This window comes from Phaethon aethereus (assembly GCF_964289735.1).
Source record: "Phaethon aethereus genome assembly, chromosome: 2".
Classification (NCBI taxonomy): Eukaryota; Metazoa; Chordata; class Aves; order Phaethontiformes; family Phaethontidae; genus Phaethon; species Phaethon aethereus.
Genome location: NC_138582.1, coordinates 145,145,844 through 145,167,863, shown reverse-complemented (window position 1 = coordinate 145,167,863; position 22,020 = coordinate 145,145,844). Strand labels below are relative to the sequence as shown.

Genomic DNA, 22,020 nt, shown 5'->3' with positions numbered 1-22,020 from the left:
GACTCAAATTATAACGACCACCCCCCCCCCCCCCCCCGGCCCCAGAGAAACCCTCGGCTCGCTGGGCCGCCGGTGCCGGCCGCAGCGTTCGTGGATATAAACGGAAGGAAGAGGCCAGGGCAGAGCGCGGGTTTTGGCGATCCGAGCTTAGCAGTGCTTTCGAGTAGCAGGCTGCCGAACTACGAGCAACTCCCACTGCTCCGGAGCCGCCGGCCGCAGCCTTTCCTCCTCCGCGGCCCAGTTCCGCCTCCCCGGGCGGAGGCACCTCCCGCAGCCACCGCCTCGCTTCCCGGGGACGGCCGCGGGCTCGCCCCTTTCCTCTCACGGCGCCTCGGAAAAGACAGCCCCAGCCTCCTCCCTTCTCGGGTGCCCGCCCTCCCGGCCGTGCTGACGGGGGTTGTAGTTGGGCGTCGCCGCCCGAGGACTACCGGTCCCAGGGAGCAGCGGGACGGCTCTGTCAGGTGGCGTCCAACATGGCTTCCCCGTGCCCGCCGGAGCCCGCGGCCGCGCGGGGCTGCTGAGCGCTTTCGGGGCGGCGGCGGTGGGGGTACCGGTGCCATCATGCAGAAGATCAAGTCGCTGATGACCCGTCAGGTGAGCGGCTGACGTCGGGAGGGCAGCGGGGGGGTCCCGGGCTCTCCTCGGGGGCGCCGAGCCTGGGCCCACGGCGAGGGGGTGCCGAGGGGTGCCGTGTGCGGCCGTGCCCGGGCACCCTGATGGGCCTCAGGGCGTCGCCCTCAGCCCCGCTTGTGGGGAGCGCGAAGTCTTGGTGTGTATTAGCTCTCGGTACGCCTGCCTCCAGCTTTTTTTTTTTTTTTCTCTTTAAATCAAGAAATGGAAGCGCGCGTAGGTGCCAGCACATAGCTTGTGCCGTAACAGACAAATTGGCGTTAAAGATGACACGACTGGTCTGTGTCAGGTCCCTTTTTTTTCACGTATAGTTTTGGAGCGCTGGGCCATGGTGCTGTAACATGGCTTTGTCAGATAGCAAACGCTTTTGATCAAAAGGAAGGCAAGGCTGTGGAGGTGCCAGGGACGTATTTGGGTGGGTACGTACTGTATGTGTGCTTAGAGTACTTAATGTGTTTCTCTTAGCCCACTTCTTTGTACCAGGCGTCCCTAGGGTTATGTCTACGTTTGGACGAGTATTTCTAAGGTTGCGAGCCTTTTTAAAGGGGTGTATTAAAAGAGTATTTGAGTCATTCACGTATATGAAATACCTCTAAAATAATGCCTGTTTGTCCTGTGCCTACATTTGAGAACTTAAGAAATCGAGTCACCTACTACGTCAGATATTCTAGATAGTTATAGAAAACGATGGGAAAGTCAGAAACTGAACTTTGGGTGTTTTTTTTTTTCCTTAACCTATGTCCTCAAAGTTGTGATGCTTATGTGGGAGACAGGGTTTAAAAATGGACACCAGCATGGAAACTGAATTTCCAAAATAATGTTCTCTTCCCCTTCAGTATAGGGGTGAACGATCAGTTTTCAGCTTGACTAAGATGAGTTGTGGGAAGCTTGGTGTGGAAATGTGATCTGAAAATGACATGACTTATGCAATTTTTAGCCTTTGGGAAGGATTAAGTTCCATTTAGCATTTGATAAGTGAAACTTTTTACTGCTTCTGAAGATAAGCTGCTAGTGCTGCAGATTTTTGAGAGGATGTATTGAAGATTTCATGTGAAGTATGAGAAGCTGCAGCAATTGCTTTGGTTGTTTGTTACCTTGAATTTCCAAATCATAGGGGGGAGTTACCTTTGGTGGTGGTAACTGGAGAGGGAGGATGTCTTGAAATGATGTGCAAGGAAATCTCAGAATCAAAACCAAAATGAAGAGGTTTTGCATCCTGGGAAGATGAAACGATTGTAAAATGTAGACTTGGGGCTCATGTGAACACCCTAAAGTCTCAAGGGAAGCTGGAGTCAGAACCATATCTAAAATTTGAATGTTTAGATTTACCTCTGCCTTGGGATCTGGCAGAAAATGCAGTGAGCAGCATGTTCTGTGGTATTGCTTTATAAAATTGTGATTATGTTGGATATTCAGCAAACGTACTCAGCTGGTTAATTGATGTTTCTTGTACAAAACTTCAGCTTACTACAGCATATTCTATTTATGTGGCTATATGTATTTTAAAGAGCAATCATTGTGTACAGCAGCTGATGTGGATTATGCATCTTTTTCAGTTTAGTTATACATAAGGAAAACCAGTCCTAATAGTGTTATATGGTAAATACACAAATATGCCATCAAGCAAAAATAATATAATTTTTCTACAGAGTAGATGGCACTTTACTTGAATTCAATTATTTGATTCCATTAAACCATTTAAGTTAGTGGAACAAAGTATGTTAAGCTTTTTGGACATGTGCATTCTTAAATTTAAAATAACATCTGGAAGTTGAGAGTTGGATATAAGTGAACTTTATGAAGGAAATGTTAGTGAACTGGACTGAAAAAGTACATACTGCAGCATAAAGTTGGAAATGCTTATATGTTTGAGGAGCATAATTTATATACCACTGGTCTTGCTTAAATGTTTATAGAATAAGATCTTAACCTTTCAGCCTCATGTCCGTGTAATTTATTAAAGGACTTTTAGGTAGGTATTCAACACTAGGTAAGACTTAATGCAGTCTGATTGCAAGATACATAAAGTAGTCATTCTTAACTGACTATTAAAATTCTTTTAAAGGGTCTGAGAAGTCCTCAGGAGAGTGTTCATGACCTCAGTCCTATTGAAAGCTTTCGGATTCCTACTAAGGTATGATACACAGTCCCTTCACTTCCATCACCCTCACTTTAGTTTTTCACTTTATAGTTAGATGACACTTTTTTTTTTAACACCAGCTTTGCTGCTGTTCTTTTTGGAAGTTTTATTTCTTGCTGAAAATCTTTTAAAATATTTTTGTGAAAGAATTAATAACCGTGAGACGAAACAGTTCAAAATGAACTTGCATTAAAATGTCTTTCTGGGAACTTTTGAGTTGTCACTGGATGCTGATCTTAATATTATCTGTGTTTCCTGCTGTAATGAAGAAAAAAAAAAAAGGAAAAAGAAAAGTGCCTTCTTTTTTTTACTTTGGAAAGCAGATGCTATATGGGTAGCCTGTACAGTTCTACTCTTGATATTTAGACTCTTCATCGTTTTGGTGCCGTCAGTATATTTTGTAGTTTCATGGTTTTAATCTTCAGCATATATAATTAACTTCATGTCCTATTTTAAATGTTATAGCTTTGTAATAATAGTTCTTTGGCTTTTTTGGGGTCTCACTACTTAAATGATGCCAGCTCACTCTTGTCTCACAAATCATGCTGAATAATCTGGGTGTTTGGGAACAATTGTCACAATATTTGACTGGTCCTTATACCCTGTTGATCTGAGTGGATGATTCACAAGACTTGCTGTAGATATTGTTTATTATTTTCTCCTAATTTGGACTTGCCTTTAACCAATGAGATATTTAAGTTACTGATTTGAATTTGGATGCCTTCTTTCACAATAGTTTAAAAAAACCCAAAAACCCCCTTATGTTTCTTTGTCTTATTATATAAGTACTGTGTAATATGTTGTGCTGAGCAGACCAGAAAATCAGCTTTACTGTATATTTAAAAAATCAAGTAACAATCTCAGAATTGATACATAATACTCTGTTGAACAGTGGCCAATACATTGATTTCAAAGAGCAAAAGTATTCCGTTGCAGCCATGTTGAAAAAGCTGTCTCATCTCCACAGCTTAGATTGCAAAATTGCAGATTCCTGCCACCCACTGAGCATCCAGTTTCAAACTCTTTTTTGCCAAGTTGACTATCCAGGTAAAGGTAGATGTAGGGTATCTTGTCTGGATTTCCATTCTTTAATAGTCCGATGTAATGTGTCTGGTAAGACTATACCTTGTATCAACAACAATGAGAAAACAAATACCTGTCAATTTGTAATTTTTTCATACATTTATGTCAAACATTGGTAAAGTGAAAACATTATCTCCAACTGTTCTGCAAACAGAATCTCATTGTAGTTATGAATTCTGTGCCTGAAAAGACAAGATTGCATCAACTTTATAACTTATCACCTGATTTTTTGTTTTTTTAAAGTTGATAGGAGAGACTAATACTCTCATTTTATGCCACAGAATAAGGCTTTTATATTTTTCAGTCTTCTAATATGTTTTTTTTCTTCCAAAATATTTTAGGTGAGTAGTTCTCAAAATTCCGAATTGCTTACATTAGCTTTTTCCTTCTCAACAAGCTGCATTAAGTGAAACTCTTATAAGAGTTGCGTGACTATGTGATGAAAAGAAAACATTAGATCACAAGAATCTTGAGTAAACTACTGTGTTTTGATCAGTTTAACTCCTGGCTATGGTCCCGAGCCATTTGTTATGGTAACTTTACCTCCAGCCCTTTTCTTTCGGAGAAAGGATTTATATCAGCAAAGTTAAGCAGGTATGACAAAACCTTTATTTTACTTTTCAAATGATGAGGCATTGGATGAGGCACTGTAATATGTCTCCTGTCACTGTAAGCATAGATTCAGATACCCTTTCTTGAAAACAGGTGTTTTTCTCAGGTGGGGGGGGGGGAGATACTGTCTGTGTTTGTGTTATGAGAACCATCAAGGTGATTAGGTTTCAGTACTGCACAGAAGTTGAGTCAATGAGCTTTTGGATATTGGTATTTGTTTGGAACTGGAGCTATATTCAGTGTCATGGCAAGGTACTGATGCCACAATCAGAATTATGTTATAATTATAAGATCCAGCACCTGTGCTGGATGTAAGCTAATGCCCTTCAATAATTATTTTATCACAATGGACAAGTTTGGTAAAGGAAATTCACTTTTGAATGCAAAAGTAAAGACTAAAGAAAAGGTGCAGATTTCTAAAAGGCAATGAGTAAAAGCGTTGCAGGCTGCTACCTGAAAGCATGTGTTGCTCTCTGCTGCCACATCTTAATAACTGTTTTGTTTATATCTTGAATAACAGAAGTCTTAAGCTCACCCACCAAATACTGTTTTGATCATAGAATGGCTGTGATGTTGCACTTTCATCATCACGCTTCCACATTCAAAGTGGTATCTCCAGATTGATTCAGGGCAAGAGTTACTGAAAGTTTCAAGAGCTGAGTGAAAGCTATAGAGAAGTATCCAGAACCAGAGGCTGCAGAGCCAGCATGAATTGCTGGAAAAGAGCACAAGCTGTTGGTAAATAATGCTAACTCTAGGGACAAAACCATGTTTTTGAAATGGGGGACTGACATATGAGTTTGGAGGTCAAATGGGAAATACAGAGCAGAGGAAGAATATGTTAATGTTGCATCCCCTGAGGGGAACACCAGGAAAATTCTTTTGGGTCTTGACATATGAAAGTTTTTGGTTTGTTGACTGGTGGCTTGCTGGTAAGAGTGTTAGTGATGACTGTTCTCCTCAATTTTTTGTTTTTAAACAAAGAAATGATTCGGCACTGAAGTATTTTATGAAATAAAATACTCGTGAGTGTATGCACTAACATTAACCGGTACTCCAGTAAGTTTTGCAACTATCTTGGAAAATTTCAATTTGCTTCCGTTATGTGAAGGCAAATCACCAGCAAACTTATTTTACTTTCTGTTGTAATGCAGACTCCTACTGCCAACTCAGTCACACAGAGAAATAAGTGTATAATAGTTTAAGTCTGTGCTATAGTCTGTAGATAAGGCAAATCTGAATTGTAAGGCAGAATTTCTTGAAGAGAAAGTTGTCTGTAGTGGGATTTCCTATCTTTTTTGATTGAGATACCTTACTTCATCTGTGTGCCCTGCTCACCCTGGGGAACTGTAATTCTTTTTAACCATTCTGTTATTGTAAGCTTTGTTGTTTCCCAAGCTGATAATAGTTTTGTTTAGTAGATTGTACCACAAAAGGGTGAGATAGGTATCTTGTACACTCGAACTCAAGTGTGTGGGGTTAATAATGAGTTGACTTTGAGTTAGGTTATGTTTATCCTGATGATAATCAGCTCATATGCAATATAGAAATATTAGTTGACTTTGTGGCTTATGGTGGTAAACAACATGGAAAGTTTATTTTTTTAATGCTTTTCCTATAGATACAGAAGTGTGGGTTTCTATTTCCCCAACAGTAGCTGAGTGCTTTTCAGGAGTGCATTAAGCGGTGGTGTGACTATCTGCTCTGGGGATCAGGCTTTGTTGTTCTCTCCAGGGGGAGAATTGTTTTTAGAGGGTAATGTTTGTTTTGGTAGAGTGAGGGCTTTTTAATAAGTACTCTGTATACATACTGAAGAAGGAAAGACCAGAAGAAGGTTCTGGGCATTTCATGTGAAAGATAAGGGAATACCACAAGCTTTCCTGTGGGACTGCCTTCCCTAGCTGTGGATGGGGGGGGGGGGGGGAAGAAGTTTTGAGGCGAGATTATAGATACGGTTATAAATATGTTATGAGATGTATATAATACATAAATATATCTTTCTATATAGATAAAATTAAAATATTGTGTGTGTATAAATATAAAAAAATACTTTTATACATTATTTATTTCATGGTGGTGGGATGTTGCAGTGTACCTGCTGATTGAATCTGTTGAGCAGGGCCCTCATTCTGGTATTTAAGATTAGCTTTTAACATAGGTGTTTTCCAAGTTCAGAATGGAGGGATATACATTGTGTGGTTTTTTTGGTATGTTTTTGGCTCATGACAAAGAGAGGGAGGCTGTGTCCAAATGAGTACCACGCAGACTTGGCCCCTGGCACTCTCTGCATAGAGGTGCATAGGCTATTGCTGATCTTCAGCTTCTAATTAGGTTGGAAATTTTTCAGGGTTTTTTTTTTTTTTTCTGAGTAGTATCAGTTAACTTTTATTAATGCCTTTGCTTCCCAAGTATTTTGGTTGGTAGTGACTGAAATGCAGAAGATGTTTGCTTCAACTCTCTACCAGTAACGCCTCATTCAACAGAGCAATATTGGGTTTAGTGTTACAGGCAGTGTAGAATACAAGGAGAGTGGGAGTGTGATGCACTGGGAAATCACTGTGTAAGTCATCTAAAACTTGCTGAACTGCATTTCAAATGAGTCTGCAATGAAATGACTCCTCTGAAATATATTTCAGGGAGTTGCCACAGGCTCCTAGACCTGTAAATTTCCGCAGAACAGGAAGGCAGAATGATGTGAGAAGTGTGTGGATGCAAACACTGTATTTTATTTAGTGATGGCTTCTTCAAGTACACAAAGCTGTCAGACAGATAGGGTTTTTCATCTATTTATTTATTTATTTATTCTATCTCTCCCTAGAAACTGTCTTTCACTGATCTGTTTAGGTGGCGTTATGAAAGAGAGACCTGCTGCTTAGGGTTGCACTAATCGCAACCTGAAAGGAAGTATGTTTGACAGGATTAACTGTCTTTCCATGAAAGTATGATCCAAAATAGTGGCAAAAAAATTTTGCACATGTAGCACCAGAAGTGGTAGAAGTTTTATGTAGGAGGTGAAGTCTCTTGCTGAACAAAACTTTGGAAAAATGAGTAGACCATGAAACAGCATCTTAGATGGCTGTGTTGGCCATTATAGCTTGGAGGGTTCCTACTGCTGAAGTGTGTATTAACCTGGGCAGGTCGACTGAAATGAGTACTATGGCGTCCACCTTGCTTATGTGCTGCTCATCCTGATCTCCTGTGTACCTAATTGACTCAGTTTAGCAATGGTGAAGTTCACTGTGGGGTTATTGTCATATGATCTCCTCCCTCCCACTAACACTCTGTTATTCAGAATAACACTTGGAATTGCTGAATTTACATAAAATTTACATAAATTTTACTGACAAGTGTGTTTTAATGTTGATTTTTTTTTTTTAAAGGCAGCTATTAAGTGGCAGTAGTTAGAAAAGTTCTGAGGTGGAAAAGTGCCTTGAGGGACTTAATAGAGATTCGCTCTCTACCTCTGCAAAGTGCGTGAGTATGAGCTCCGCAGTGCTAAATCTGTCCTTCACCAAGGCCTGTGAAACTATGGGCTTCATATGTATGTAATAAAAGATATGTACTGTATATCTAATTTTTTTTTGTATCTCTAATTGAAGGGATGACAAAAATCAAGTATCAGCAAATAAACTTTAGCCAAGGACGTTTGCTTCTGTCAGTGGGGAGTGAATATGGGCCTTAAGCATGTTAGTTACTTGAAAGTAGTGGAGCATGATAGACTGGAAGCTGCAGTTTGTCATGGCATGAAGTCTGGTGGGAGATAGTGTCATTTATATGGGAGCTTAAGTTTATCCTTGAGAATTGTTCTCACTAGACTGTTTTTTTTGAAAGAATGAACAAGATAAAGAAGAACCCTGTCCATTTAATAAATATTTTCCTAGGCAGTGTTTTGGCAAGAAACAGAGAGATGGACGATCTTTCTGAGGTAGCATAAAATGGTTTCCTAGTAATTTTCCTAGGCACATCAACATCAGCTTTATTTTTGTGCTGAAAACTGTGGTCTTCTACAAAGACAAAAAGGTCATTGATTAGATTTCATTGAAATGCTAATGTTAAAAACAACCTTCCCAATTTATTATCACGTGGCTCTAAATTCAGAATATGTGCCCACAGTGGCCGCCTTAATACATCTTCTGGGAATATCAATCACCATTGACCTATGGCATTGACATATCATTTCACCAATATGACAAGATATCAATAGTCTAGATATTCAAATGACCCTGAAGTTTTCTTCTTGGGTTTAACTTTTCTTCTTTTTTTCTTTTAACAAACAACCGTGCAGGAACTTGTAGCCAAACATCAGAGGGTAAATTAGATGATTCCATTTGCAATGGTTTGGTGGACAGATTAAGCTGACCCTGTTGCCTGTCTTGGATAATTTTTAATTTTAGTTTCATATAGCTGAAACTCAATGTACTCTGTTACTCAGTGTAAGATGTTAAGCTAATTTATAGAGGGATGTACAGCATAAAGCTGACATTTGTTAGGGAGTCCAGAGGGAAATAACTTTTTGTTTGTTTTAAAGGACACCAATACATATAGTTACAAAATAGATTCATTGCTTTATAAATTATCTATTGCAAGAGCAGTATGCCATTGAATCTGAATGTGTGCGTGCTCTGCCAATCCATGTACCCTCACATGATGGAAACTTCAAAACCATAGATTAAAAAGTTGAAAGAGATTCTAAAGGGGCTATTTTTCAAGATTCTTTTCATTCTCATCCCTCATGACGTGCCCTTCTCTCCTCTGTTTCTCATGCTCTTAGCAAAGCGGAAAGATGAGGCGGAAAGGTGTCACTGCTGTCTGAGCTGTGCGGCTGGAGGTGAAGGGACGGGTCTGCCTGCATGGAGTTCTGCCCGTCTCCTCAGTGCCCGTGCGGTGCCGCAGGCCCTCCCCTGCAGGCTCCCTGCAAGCTTGTCCTGTCGGTACTATCTGCTGTCAGTGCCACGTAGCTAACCCAGCCTTTGCCTTTCTCTGAGCAGGGTGCTCTGGCATTGTGGGCGTGCGCTTGCATAGAGTGGGACTGTGCTCAAAACCCATTTTTAAGAGTTTATCTAAAGAATAGCATCATTTTGCTTTGTTATCGTTATTTATTCTTGTTACGCTGTTATTTATGTATATTATTTCCCTATTTCTCTCACATCTGTTGGTGCCCTCCCTTCGTCCCTGCCTTCGCTCGCACAGCTACATCCCTGGTGGCAGGTAGGTCGGGCGGGTAGGTTGCCGCATTCACTCCGTGGCGTGCGGCAGGCTTCTCCATCTCGCTGCACGTCAGCCAGCCGCCAGCGGGAAGCGCTGGTGGCAGCGACTGCATCAGGCGTTTTCAGACGGTCCGTCTGTGGAGATCTGAGGCGCTTGGGGCCGCACGGGAGAGGAAGAAGGTGGCACCTCGATGGCTTCTCTCCGGGTTATCCTCTGCCCCGTCTCGGCTCGGAGCCGCCGTCCAGCTGCGGCTGCCTCTAACTGCGTAGAGAAAAAGCACCTTGCTTTGTATTTAAAATGACGCTTTGCCTCATAACGTGTATACGTTGATCTTATTTCAGTTGAGGGGGGAAGAGGACTCTGGGGCTCAGTCCTCGGTTTGTTGCGACCAGTGGAAACAACTGGGTTGTTGAGAAGCTCTTCCAGGGGAGATGGTGACAGGAAGGAGGGAGGTGCTTGCCTCTTGAATATTAGCTTTCAGACAGCTGACAGCGCATCTCTGCTTAGACCACCCTGCTAGTTGGAGAAAAATCTGAAATCTGTTAACTTTGTGCAAAGATCTGTTCTGGTTTTGCCTGTAAAAAATTCAAGGGTTTAATGGCATAACTTCTATTACAGTGAGTTCTGTGGGCTGAATTGAAAAGTTATACGTTTGTAGTGATACTGTCTACTTTATGTTTACGAAGGTGGTTCTTGGGGCTTAAATTCAGGTTTTATTTGTTCTGTTTTTGTGGGGGTTTTTTTTGCTTCTGGAGAAATAGCCTGCCAATTTATTTTCATTTTATTATGAGGATTTCTAAACTTCAGGAGGAAAAGAACTGTGGACTTAACATGCATTTGTGCCATAAACGTATTGATGAAGAAGTGTTTAAGTGATCTGCAACGTTGAAGTGTGCACTTTATTCTTTGAAAAGTTTTAAATATCTTGCTGTTTGTAATGCGAAGAACAAGCCGCAGTGTACTGATCTTTCTGTTCTTTGCTATTGCTTCTTGTACTGATGTTGTAAATGTCTTTTGAAAAATATTTGTTTGGGTAAAACATCGTTCTTATTAGGATGTCATATTACATCATGGAAATCCTTTTTTGTTTTGTGAAGGAGGAGCTCAGAGAACTACGTGAAGAACCAACTGATCCTCAAGCTCAGCAGGAAATAATTAACAGCATTGAAGAAGTTTATTTTTCCAATGATTCCTTTGATATTGTGAAATACGAGTTAGAGGTGAGCTGTCTTTTTTTAAGAAAACATAATGATAGAACAAAAAATGAGAGTCAAAAATATGCTTGTTTCAATGACCTATTTTTCATTTTGTTGTGTTTTGCATTAATACAAAACTGTACTCTCATGCCTCATCTTGCGATTGTGTAAAGCTTCAAGCATATAGTATTGGTATGGAGTCTCTTCTTTTAACATGATAGAATTAATATCACTTGTGCTAACAGGCACTTCATAATTTAAACTATAGTGAAAAAGCCAAAATAGTTGGAGGGGAGAAAAAAATCCATTCTATATTTTGGGTATTTTTTAGCAAACTGGCTGAGACATAATAATTTCAATGATTAGGGAGGTCATGTATATACATATATGGCTTAAAATAAGGCAACTTTGAGGTAATTATGATATTATATGATGTAATTATGAAAGTACATTGTTTATCTTGGCACTGATTTATTTCAGTATCCATCATTTGAAATAATGGATTAATTCTGCAGATTAGATTGCAGAAGCAATAAGAATGTTTCTTTAATGGAATGGATGGGTTGGTTAATACTACATGTGTCTTTAACATCCTTTAATTTCTTACTGGATTTAATTTGTTGTTTATACGCAGAGACTTCCTCCAGTACTTAGTCTTCAAGAACTGGAAGAGTACAGAGACAAATTAAAACAACAGCAGGCTGCTGTAAGTAAAGTTGTTTCCTCTGTACCCTCAGGCAATCTGTTGTACTAAGTCTAGGCAGAAGTGTAAGTTTTGATTGCTTAAACACATTAGATATTAATAATTTTTTCTTCTAATGTTATGTTATGGGTTTCCACTCTAAAAGCACACATCAGTAAATCATATAATCATATGAAATCATGAAAGTAAATTTTGGTGATTAACTATTTGTCATGGTTTAACCCTAGCTGGCAGCTAAGCACCAAACAGCTGCTGGCTCACATCCCCCTGGTGGGATGAAGGAGAGAATCAGAAAAGTGAAAATGAGAAAACTCGTGGGTTGAGATAAGGACTGTTTAATAGATAAAGCAAAAGCTGTACACACAAGCAAAGCAAAACAAGGAATTCATTCACCACTTCCCATTGGCAGGCAGGTATTTGGCCATCTCCAGGAAAGCAGGGCTCCGTTGGCATGTAGCGGTTACTTGGGAAGACAAATGCCATCACTCCAAACGTGCCCCCCTTCCTTCTTCTCCCCAGCTTTATATACTGAGCATGATGCCATATGGTATGGAATATCCCTTTGGTCAGTTGGGGTCAGCTGTCCCAGCTGTGTCCCCTCCTAACTTCTTGTGCACCCTCAGCCTACTCGCTGGTGGGGTGATGCGAGAAGGAGAAAAGGCGTTGACTCTGTGTAAGCACTGCTCAGCAGTAACGAAAACAGCCCTGTGTTATCAACACTGTTTTCAGCACTAATCCAAAACACAGCCCCATACTAGCTACTATGAAGGAAATTAACTCTACCTCAGCCAGAACCAGCACAGCACTGTAAAAAGAAGCAAATGTGCTATTTCTTTAGAAACTTGGTTTTCTGAATGTTCAGCTTTTCTTGTGTATTGCAAAAAAAGTAGCATCAAACACAGTGCTGAATAGTACAGTATTATGTCTTTTTTTGAGGGATTTCTGTCAACATATAAAATGTTTTAAAAACTCTTTCCTTAGAGTAGCTATTTTCTCTTATTTTTAATTTGCCAATTTGTTAATTGTCCACAAGGGTTTCTAGTGAATACTGGTACAGGGTTATTACATAACAAAACAAATGAAATGTAACAATCAGGAATAGCTATAATTTACAGGGGGAAATCAGAGTTGCAGCTTCTAAAACGTACTTGCTACATTTCAGGCTTTTAAATTTTCTATTCATACATTAATTATTGATTCATTGCTCTTTTAAAGATGAATAATGTGGTACAGGAAATGAATGTCTTAACTGTGGCATGTGGAGAGTATCTGCAAGTAAAATAACAATAATAATAATAATTCATGTCTTTGAATGAAATGTATGGAAGGAGAATATTGGGTTGTTAACAATACATAGAGAACAAGTTTCTTCTGCCTAAGACTGCTTTTCCCAGAATAAACATATGAAATTTTGTAAAGTGTTAGTCAGAAGTTCAACAAATGAATATTCTATGTTTCTCACCAAGAGGTATTAGGAAAGAAGTTGAAAATGGGTGGTGGTTTTTGGTTTTATGTTGGTTTTTTTGTCTTTTAAAGTCTGAGAGGACGTCTGGTGGTGACCTAGTTTTGCAAGGAGATACACTCAAGAATGAGAGACAACTTCATTGAGATATGCTGGATAATCCTAATATCTGTTATCAATGTCTTGGCCATTCTGCCTGAGTGATGGGAACTGGCTGCAGCTAGGGGAGTAGTTTCAGTGCGTGGCTGCTGCTGAAACATGGGAACTGGAAAGTGCATGCAGCTTAGTGAATAACAGGGCTGAGAACTGAGCACAAGGTTTCCAGTAAATAGGCCCAGATGTGTCTTTCTTTCAGAAAACAAAAACTCTCAAAGCCAAAACTTTTGACAAGAAACATGTGCCTAGCTCTTGCCTCCCTGTCCTCCCTGCGCCCCCCGCCCCCAGCCGCAGTCAGGATTGGGCCTTTCTTGTGTCTTCCTTAATCTAGTCTAAATGTGATTCTGCTATGGGAAGGAATTGTTGCTTGGGCTTGTTTTCTTCCCTGGGCATGTGCCAAATTGTTAAAATTTCTTGTATTCTGTATATCATGTCCTTGTGTCATAATTCCAGGTGAGTGTGAGAAACTGTTGAGTGTTTTCTTCTCCTGTATCAATTATTGTCTATTTGTCTTGTGGTATGTCGTTGAGATTACTGTCTGTCTTAAAGGACATTAGTGTCCTTCATGGAAGACAGTACTGCAGAATGTCGTACATTGTTAGTTCAGTTCTAAAAATACTTTAATGCTGATTGTGAATAGATTGTTAGAGGACTCTAGAAGTCTGTTGACAGATCACACAATCCCTCTGCTTTTGAAAAAAAACACTGCCTTTTTCACTTCAGTGCCTGTATCTATAGCTGGCATAGGAATTTACAATAGTGGTTTAGAGATAACTGCAACTTCCAAATTTCTGTAACACAAAGCACTCAAATGAGTGTGAATTATAGGTAATAGAGCTCTGATCTTCCACTTCTCACTGGCTGTTACCATCTGCTTTTGTACAGCTGATCTTGGTCATGCCTTTGTTTTCGGCGTCACTAAAGGCTCCGGCTTTTCTGTGGCTTTCCCATTACAATTTTCCATTTGGTTGGATGGATTCCAACTCACTCCAGACTTCTTTAATATGTGTATCATCACAGCTTTAATTTGTCTAATCATCTTGATACGGACAATTTGCATTAGGAGGCTTTTTAGTTGTATGTCTGTTTGACTTAATTTTAATTAGTAGACTGATATCCACAGCTGTATCTTTTTGTCTTCAGAAGATGAAATATTTTTTCCTGATGTGATTTAGGAAATAACAAGTTGTTTTGGAGAAAACTGTTTGGTCCCCTCAAAGAACATTGTTGTTTGCATGCATTGGTTACTGCAGTCACATTCATTGCTAGCAATTGCAATTCTGGATTCCAAAAGTTAAGAATTAAAAACTAAATCACCACAATTGAATGGAAGATGCCAAAAGAGATGGGAAAATTTGGAAATGAATGAAAGGAAGCTGGGGTAATATTGCTCATCCAAAAGAAAGGAAAGAGAATAGTTTGGAAGCTCAGAAAAGTCGTATCACTAGGTTCAAGGAAAGAAAAAAAAAAAAATGGCTGTGGCAGATGGTTGACAGTGAGGTTGTTATTAGTCAAGGGTAACTGAGAACTTGCAAAACAAAAAAAGTGTAAAAACTGAAAATGAAACACATCTTTTGTTCATGTGTACTGCTTGATGAATCCCTATAACAGTGAAGAATCAAGCCATTAGATTGTATTGGAGCAATGCATGACTAGCAAGTATATCCCTGTCCTAAAGTTTTTACAGATACAGGGCTAGAGGCAAGAACAGTTTGAAAATTTCACAGCACGTAGACTGTGCAGTGAACAAAACTTCTTTAGAGCCTGAAGGTCCCATTAGGCTTGTGTAGCTTTTGGCCTAATAACATCCTGTCCTGCCCCTGCCCTGCTCTGGAGTGATTCTTTTGCTGTCCTGAAGAAGAAAGCTTTATTTTATTTATAGCACAACTAAAAGGTTTTAAAATAGCTTTATGATTCTGGCTGGTTTTTTAATATGGAAGGAGGAGAGCATAGCTAGATATATGCCGCTTGTCCAGATTGCCAGACGATGATATCGGAGTACCTTGAAGACCATTTGTGTGCAGGTGCTTTTCAAGAGGCTGGGAATGGATGTGGTGGAGCCACTGTAAGTTTGTTACAGGAAAGCTGATTGAAGATCCCGACTTTGTGCTATGTTTGACTAAACAGTTAAATATCTAAAAACCTCCATATCTATCTTCCCCAGTAGTGCATTGTGGGCTGGCTGGCTGTCATGGGCAGTTTTATTTTATTTTAATTTCTGAGAGTATTGTTCCCCAAGAAAAGCAATACCAATAATTTCTTTGTCATGTTTGAAACTGTTTCTTCTTAAATATTTGTAGTCCCTGCTGAAAAACAAAACAAAACGCACTATTCTCAAGCTTGCATTTGTATGACTGTTACTATTGGATTTTTTTTTTTTAAGCTTGTGTGTTTGCGCATAAGAAGCTGATCAAGGTAGAAATGCCCATTTTTAAATTCAGTACAGACAGCAGCTCTCAGTAGCATTCCACTTACTGTTAGTTCACAACAGTGGAGAAAATGTTAAAATATGCATGTTCTGTGTGCTAAAGAAAGGATGTAATGTGCACAGGGTGAATATTAATTTTGACATGGATTTTATTGAATAAAATATCAGTCTGAAAGGTAGGTGTCTTAGGGCTTTCTTAGATCTCCATGGTAGATGGTTAACTTCAAATTTGTACTCTAGCAGTAATACAAGCAGAAAGTAAGCAGTTGTAGTGTCCTATATTATTTCTGTTTTCCATACTAGCATGTTCCTTAACAAGCAGAGAAGTAAGGGATTAATGTAAAAATGGCCACTAATTCCTAAATGGAACCGTAAACAATTTTCTTATCTTGCTCCTAAGGAAAGCTGATGATCATTTTTAGGTTTTTTTACCTTGTTGTGGCGTATCTATGAATAAATTTGAGAACTACAGAAGTAGACGATACAGAATCACAAACTTGTACAACTTCAGTACAGGGATGACCTACTTAATTGAGATTGCTATGTATCACCTGTAATATTCTTCTTTTTAAGGTATCTAAGAAAGTTGCAGACTTGATTCTTGAAAAACAGCCTGCATATGTTCAGGTAAGACAACTAACAGTCACTTTTTAGAGTAAACTGCTCCATTTTGTGCTGTTATAATGCTGCACTTGTTTCACTGGGGATTAAATCTAGTAACCTGTTGGTAGAGAGGCTAGTGCCTGGTTGGAGCTAGCTGCCTATGTATGATAAACCTGTATTTGTAGAGTGAAAAGAACCAAGGGAGTATTGAGCTTGAGGCCTTTAGGATGATAAAGGCCTATGACTATTTTAAGAAGGCTTTCTGAAAACATGAATTCACAGGCTTGACTAATACCTGTAATGGACTTGAACAAGAGCTTCATTTGTGCCTGTGTTTAAGAATTGTTTCAGCTCTTTTTCCATGAGAGAAAACAGCAATGACCTTTCTTAAGAGCACTTAACCAGAAACCTGCCACTAATCTCAGGCAGTCGTGAGAAGAAAGCATCTAAGAGAGGATTGAGCCTCAACATGTCGAAGATCTCTGAGAGCAAAACAAAGCAAAGCTTTAGCTGCTTGCAGTGGAATACTGGCACAGCTTTTCTCCTTGCTCCTAAAACATAATTGGAACAGGGATCATAAAGTTTCTCTAAAGAGAAGGCTTTTTTCTACCCATTTCTTTTTAATAATGCCCCTATACATTTGGTCAACTTTGCCTGATTTTATCTGCCTTCCAGGAAATGACAGTGAGAATTATGCAAAGTGAAAACTTGGGATTGTTACCAAAGTAGCCTGAGAAATATCCTGTGGTGGATAATTCTGTGTGTGTACAGCACCCTCCGTAAACATTGTCATACCGGTGACTATGGCAATTCTCATTTTGGTCAAGAAGCTGGAGAGAGTGTGAGGGGTCAATGATGGCTGCATTTGGTGGTGGAGGTCCCTCCCCTGTCCCTCTCCCCTGTCTCTCCTCTTCCTGTTACATCCCTCCCTTCCTTGCCTCCTGCTTCTCAGCTGATACACTGCTGTGGGCTAGGGCTTGTATCTTCTGGGTGTTAACCCATGGTAGATTTCATGGAGCTGGAATTATTTTCCTTTTTCATCCTGAGGGTGTAACTTGTGCTCATGGGCCACACATCCAGTGTTAGTGACGTTGCGAGTGTCCCATCTGTGCTCTGGCATTCTTTTGGGTAGAAGGAGGAGTGCTGCTGTTTAAAGAAAAATGGGGGGGTGAACGTTGCTTGCATCATCTCCTGCAGTAGCTGATGGAAGAAGAAAGCTGTAAGGGTAGTAATATTTCAGTTTTAGTTACAGGAGTCAAGTGGGAGGCTATTGCAGGAGAAGGCTGACTAAGTGTTACAGTGGTCAAGTCTTCATAAGATAGTGTAGAGGGGAGCAGAAAGGGTAATTGCATGGTATCCAAACCTTCTGGTATGTTTTTGCTCTTGTGCATGTTCAGAATGGATGTTGTTGAGCGAGTACTGCTTTTTCTGAATACAGCAGCTTCACTTTGAAAATCCCCTCTCAATGCATAATACTACTGTGGAGAATGTGCTTCTTGCATTTTGCTGTGTAATCATAGAATAGTTTGGGTTGGAAGGGACCTTTAAAGGTCACCCCTGCAATAAGCAGGGACATCTTCAACTAGATCAGGTTGTTAAGAGCCCTATACAACCTGACCTGGAATGTTTCCAGGGATGGGGCAACTACTGCCTCTCTGGGCAACCTGTGCCAGTGTTTCACCACCCTCATTGTGAAAAGTTTCTTCCTTAGATCTAGTCTAAATCTACCCTCTTTTAGGGTTTAAAATGATTATCCCTTGTCTTATCGCAACACACCCTGCTAAAAAGTCTGTCCCCATCTTTCTTAGAAGCCCCCTTGAAGCACTGGAAGGCTGCAGTAAGGTCTCCTCAGACCCTTCTCTTCTCCAGGCTGAACAACCCCAACTCTCTCAGGCTGCCCTCACAGGAGAGGTGCTCCATCCCTCTGATCGTTTTTGTGTCCCTCCTCTGGACCTACTCCAACAGGTCCATGTCTTTCCTGTGCTGAGGGCTCCAGAGCTGGATGCAGGACTCCAGGTGGGGTCTCACCAGAGTGGAGGAGAGGGGCAGAATCACCTCCCTCGGCCTGCTAGCCACGCTTCATTTGATGCAGCTCAGGATGTGGTTGGCCTTTTGGGCTGTGAGCGCACATTGCCAGCTCATGTCCAGCTTTGCATCCACCCCCAAGTCCTTCTTGGCAGGGCTGTTCTTGATCCCTTCATCCCCCAGCCTGTATTGATACCAGGGGTTGCCCCGACCCAGGTGCAGGACCCTGCACTTGGCCTTGTTGAACTTCATGAGCTTTAGAGAGGCCCATTCCTCAATCTTGCCCAGGTCCCTCTGGATGGCATCCCATCCCTCAGGTGTTTCAACTGCCCCACTCAGCTTGGTGTCGTCTGTAAAGTTGCTGAGGGTGCTCTCGATCCCACTGTCTATGTCATTGATGAACATATGAAAGAATACTCCTAGGAACATCTTAGTGAGGTGCATGTGTTTTATACCAAGAAGTTCTTTCAGATGTTCCAAAGGGACAGGTAAAAATCCATCGTACTGGTAAGAATCTTTTAAAAGCATTTCTCAAATGCATATTTGCCCTATTAAGTCAGTAATCCTTCAGTGTTACTTATGGGCACAGCCTTGCACAGAGTTATTCTTGTAGTAGACTTACTTATCAGAGATTTCTGGTGGGCATCATAGGACTCTCCTTCCCACTGACTCATGAAATGAAACTCGGGATGTGCTGTGGCTACTCTGTAATGGCAGCTCCAGTTCAGTGTCTAATTACAGTAACAGGTTATTAGAAGAAACAAAAATGCACTTGACTCTTTCCTGGACAGGTTGTTTCCACTATGCAAAGGAAAATGTGGAGAAGTCATGGTTTGCACCCCATTCCTAGTATGAAGTACTGGTCTAACAGGCACTACTGTGGGCTGAGAGGCATGGCACAGATGCAAGGCAAGGCATTTACAGTTTTCCCTTCTCCTTAGAAGGAAAGGCATGCTTTAGGAACAACTAATGGGTGGAAGATGGTCTTTTAGAAGAGAAAAAATGCATTCAGCCCTAAATGCTGGATGGAAGACTCCTTCTCTGGGGGCTGTTAGGCTGCACCCTCTCCCCATGCCTCTCCATCTAGTCATGTTCAAAGGAGGGATTTTACAGAATCTTTGCAAGAGGCAAGACTGGAATGGAGTTGCTTCTTATTGGATGCATTTCCTCATGAAAAAGGCCTTTGGAATAGCTCTGACATTTACCAAGTATGTTTTTAGGAAGAAGTAGGTACTGAGGAAAATAACTTTTGAGTTTGGTTTCTTAAGGTATTATGCGTAGCAGTAACTAAGCTGTCATTTTTCCAAAAGCAACGTTGTTGACATAAAAGAGGAACTGTTTTTGGTAAATGATGCAGCTCAGTGATTTGTCAGAATTACTTGTATCTTTGGAGACTGACCAGGAACTGATCTTAAACTGAATTAAAATTTAAACTTGTTTTTTCTTATCATATCTTTAGAACTGGATTAGATTTCAAAGTGAGTGTCTCCCTTCTCCCCATGGAAAGTAGTTGGTGTATTTTGAAATGATGAGCAGTACTAAAAAAAAATTTTTTTTCTTTAGCATGGGAAGAGCGTTCACTTTTGTGCAGTGCTGTTCCTAACAAAAGAAATCCTAATAGGTATATAAAAAAAACCCCTTTTTTTTTAAAGGAGTTGTGATTTATGCTAGGTACTTCATGAAGTCAAAATCAAGCTAAATTCAGGTCACCTGTGCTGAAGAGTTTTCAGCTGAAATTAAACAGGATACAATTAACGTTCATCATGAAGTGACATCTATTAAATTGGTAGAACACAAGTGCTTCTGAACAAGAAAATGCCAATGTGAAACATGATTTTTTTTGTTTTGTTTTGTTTTGCTGCTCTCTGTCATATTAATGCAAATTAAACACTGTCTTCTGTCCCTGAAGCTTCAATCATTCTGATACAGTGCATTAATGGTACAAAGATTCTTAGGCTAAATGTACTGTATATAAATGTAGAGAGTTCCACTGCAGTGAAAATGGATTTCAAGTATTGTTAAAAGATAATTTCTTTAAAAGAGAATTGTATTTGAAAATATATATTAACGCTGCATTTCAGTGCTTAGCATCTATAAAATGATGAAACAAATAACATATAAAGTAACTCGACAAAGTTACAACATCTCAAGAGAAACTTCCAAATCACTAGTCTTTGCTGGTGTGTAGCGTGACTTTTGTGTATTCATTTAACCTGTTGTCTCTCTGTAGGAACTTGAACGCGTTACATCATTGCAGAGTGGTCTTCAGTTAGCAGCTGTTATTTGCACAAATGGAAGAAGGTATCTTGCTTAAATAATGACAGAGATTGAAAGGGGAAAAAGTGTTTAAGAAGAAATCTCTAAACCCGGGAAGTTTGCTTGTTGCTGGTATTTCCTATTTATGTGCTGAATGGAATTCGCAATAGTGGTTAAAGATACTGAAACAAATCTCAGCTGCTGTCTCTCTTGCAGCTCTCACTTTTTGAACTGGGAGTTCTCTTTAAAATAGGAACCTTTTGAGGTACACCATTGATCCACAGACAAGTTCCGCAGAAGGGAAAATGTACCTTCTTACTAGTCTGTTGTTATCTCAATTTCTGGGTTTCCCTAACAATGCTGACAATCTTATTTTCTAGCATGTACTTTGAGGGACATGTTAGAATTTACTAGAAATAAGTTCTATTTTACATATTGTTGAAGATGATACTAATTTTTAACTTTTGCAGACACCTGAATATAGCAAAGGAAGGCTTCACACAAACTAGTTTGGGGCTCCTTGCAAATCAAAGGAAACGGCAGTTGCTTATTGGACTGCTAAAGTCTCTGAGAACAATAAAAACACTGGTATGTACAGTTGTTTTTGTTTGATGGCAAAATATTTTTCTTTATTTCTGTGTAGTTACCACTGTTTTTCTAATTTTATTTTTAGCAAAGAACTGATGTGCGTTTGAGTGAGATGTTGGAGGTAAGTCCCTTCTAGACTATTATAATTTGAAGCTATTCTAAGTCTACTTTTGTCAGTCATCTTAATTTTGTCCCCCCTTTACTTCCTCTTGCAAACAGGCTATGGGTGTATGCCTGTGGTGAAATTATATTTTTAATCTTTTTTTTAAATATTGTGAAAAATACTTCATATCAAATTTAGTAGCCCCTGTGCCAGGGAGAAATATTTTCTGTCAAAGGCTCAATCCTGCCTTTAGATCATGGGCAGTGAGGTTTGAGTTAGTTCAGTAGAGTGCTGTGGCATCTTTAGCCTGCTCCCTGCTCTCAACTTATACTTCTTTTCTGGCCGTAGCTTGATATTTGGAAGAAAAAAGAAAGTGAGATGTAGCTGGTTGTTGATATGCTGGGTCTGGATAAAGTACTTCTACTGGTATATTACTGTACAAATTTATGTATGGGCTCCTTACTTGGTATTTTATTTGTAAGTGTAGCAGCTTCTCTCCTTATCCATTGGGTTGGCTTTTTAATAGTCAGTGTAGAAAACATTGCAACATGCAGGCCATGACACTGAAAATTCTACTGATACAGTGTAAATACTGCCTAAAAATGCAGTAGATACTGCAGAAGGCAAAACCAAGATCTTGTCTTAAGGTGATTAAACAATATAAAAGACAATTTCAGGATTTTAGTGACAACTATATTTTAATCATGTAGTATAGCAATTTTGACTTGCTAGTTTGCCAAATATTTACTGGCATAAATACTGCATGGAATGTTGTGATAATCCCTAGTTACTAAATTTGGAAATGGAGTCTTAATAGTTGCTACTCT

At 39.9% G+C, this 22,020-nt stretch overlaps 1 protein-coding gene across 3 annotated transcripts in view; it reads left to right on the top strand.

The window, feature by feature from the left end:
* Window positions 1-410: 410 nt before the first annotated feature.
* VPS50 (VPS50 subunit of EARP/GARPII complex) overlaps window positions 411-22,020 on the top strand; it is a gene marked incomplete at its 3' end in the record, with an annotated part of 93,252 nt that continues 71,642 nt past the window's right edge. For 2 of the 3 annotated variants that reach the window (XM_082014716.1, XM_082014715.1), the window contains exons 1-8: window positions 411-594; window positions 2,696-2,764; window positions 10,771-10,893; window positions 11,504-11,575; window positions 16,192-16,245; window positions 20,477-20,547; window positions 20,973-21,090; window positions 21,176-21,211. In XM_082014716.1, coding sequence (XP_081870842.1) covers window positions 562-594; window positions 2,696-2,764; window positions 10,771-10,893; window positions 11,504-11,575; window positions 16,192-16,245; window positions 20,477-20,547; window positions 20,973-21,090; window positions 21,176-21,211 — 576 coding nt within the window. In that variant the 5' untranslated portion in view covers window positions 411-561. The remainder of the gene's footprint in view (window positions 595-2,695; window positions 2,765-10,770; window positions 10,894-11,503; window positions 11,576-16,191; window positions 16,246-20,476; window positions 20,548-20,972; window positions 21,091-21,175; window positions 21,212-22,020) is intronic. The other variant, XM_082014717.1, reaches the window with a different exon arrangement.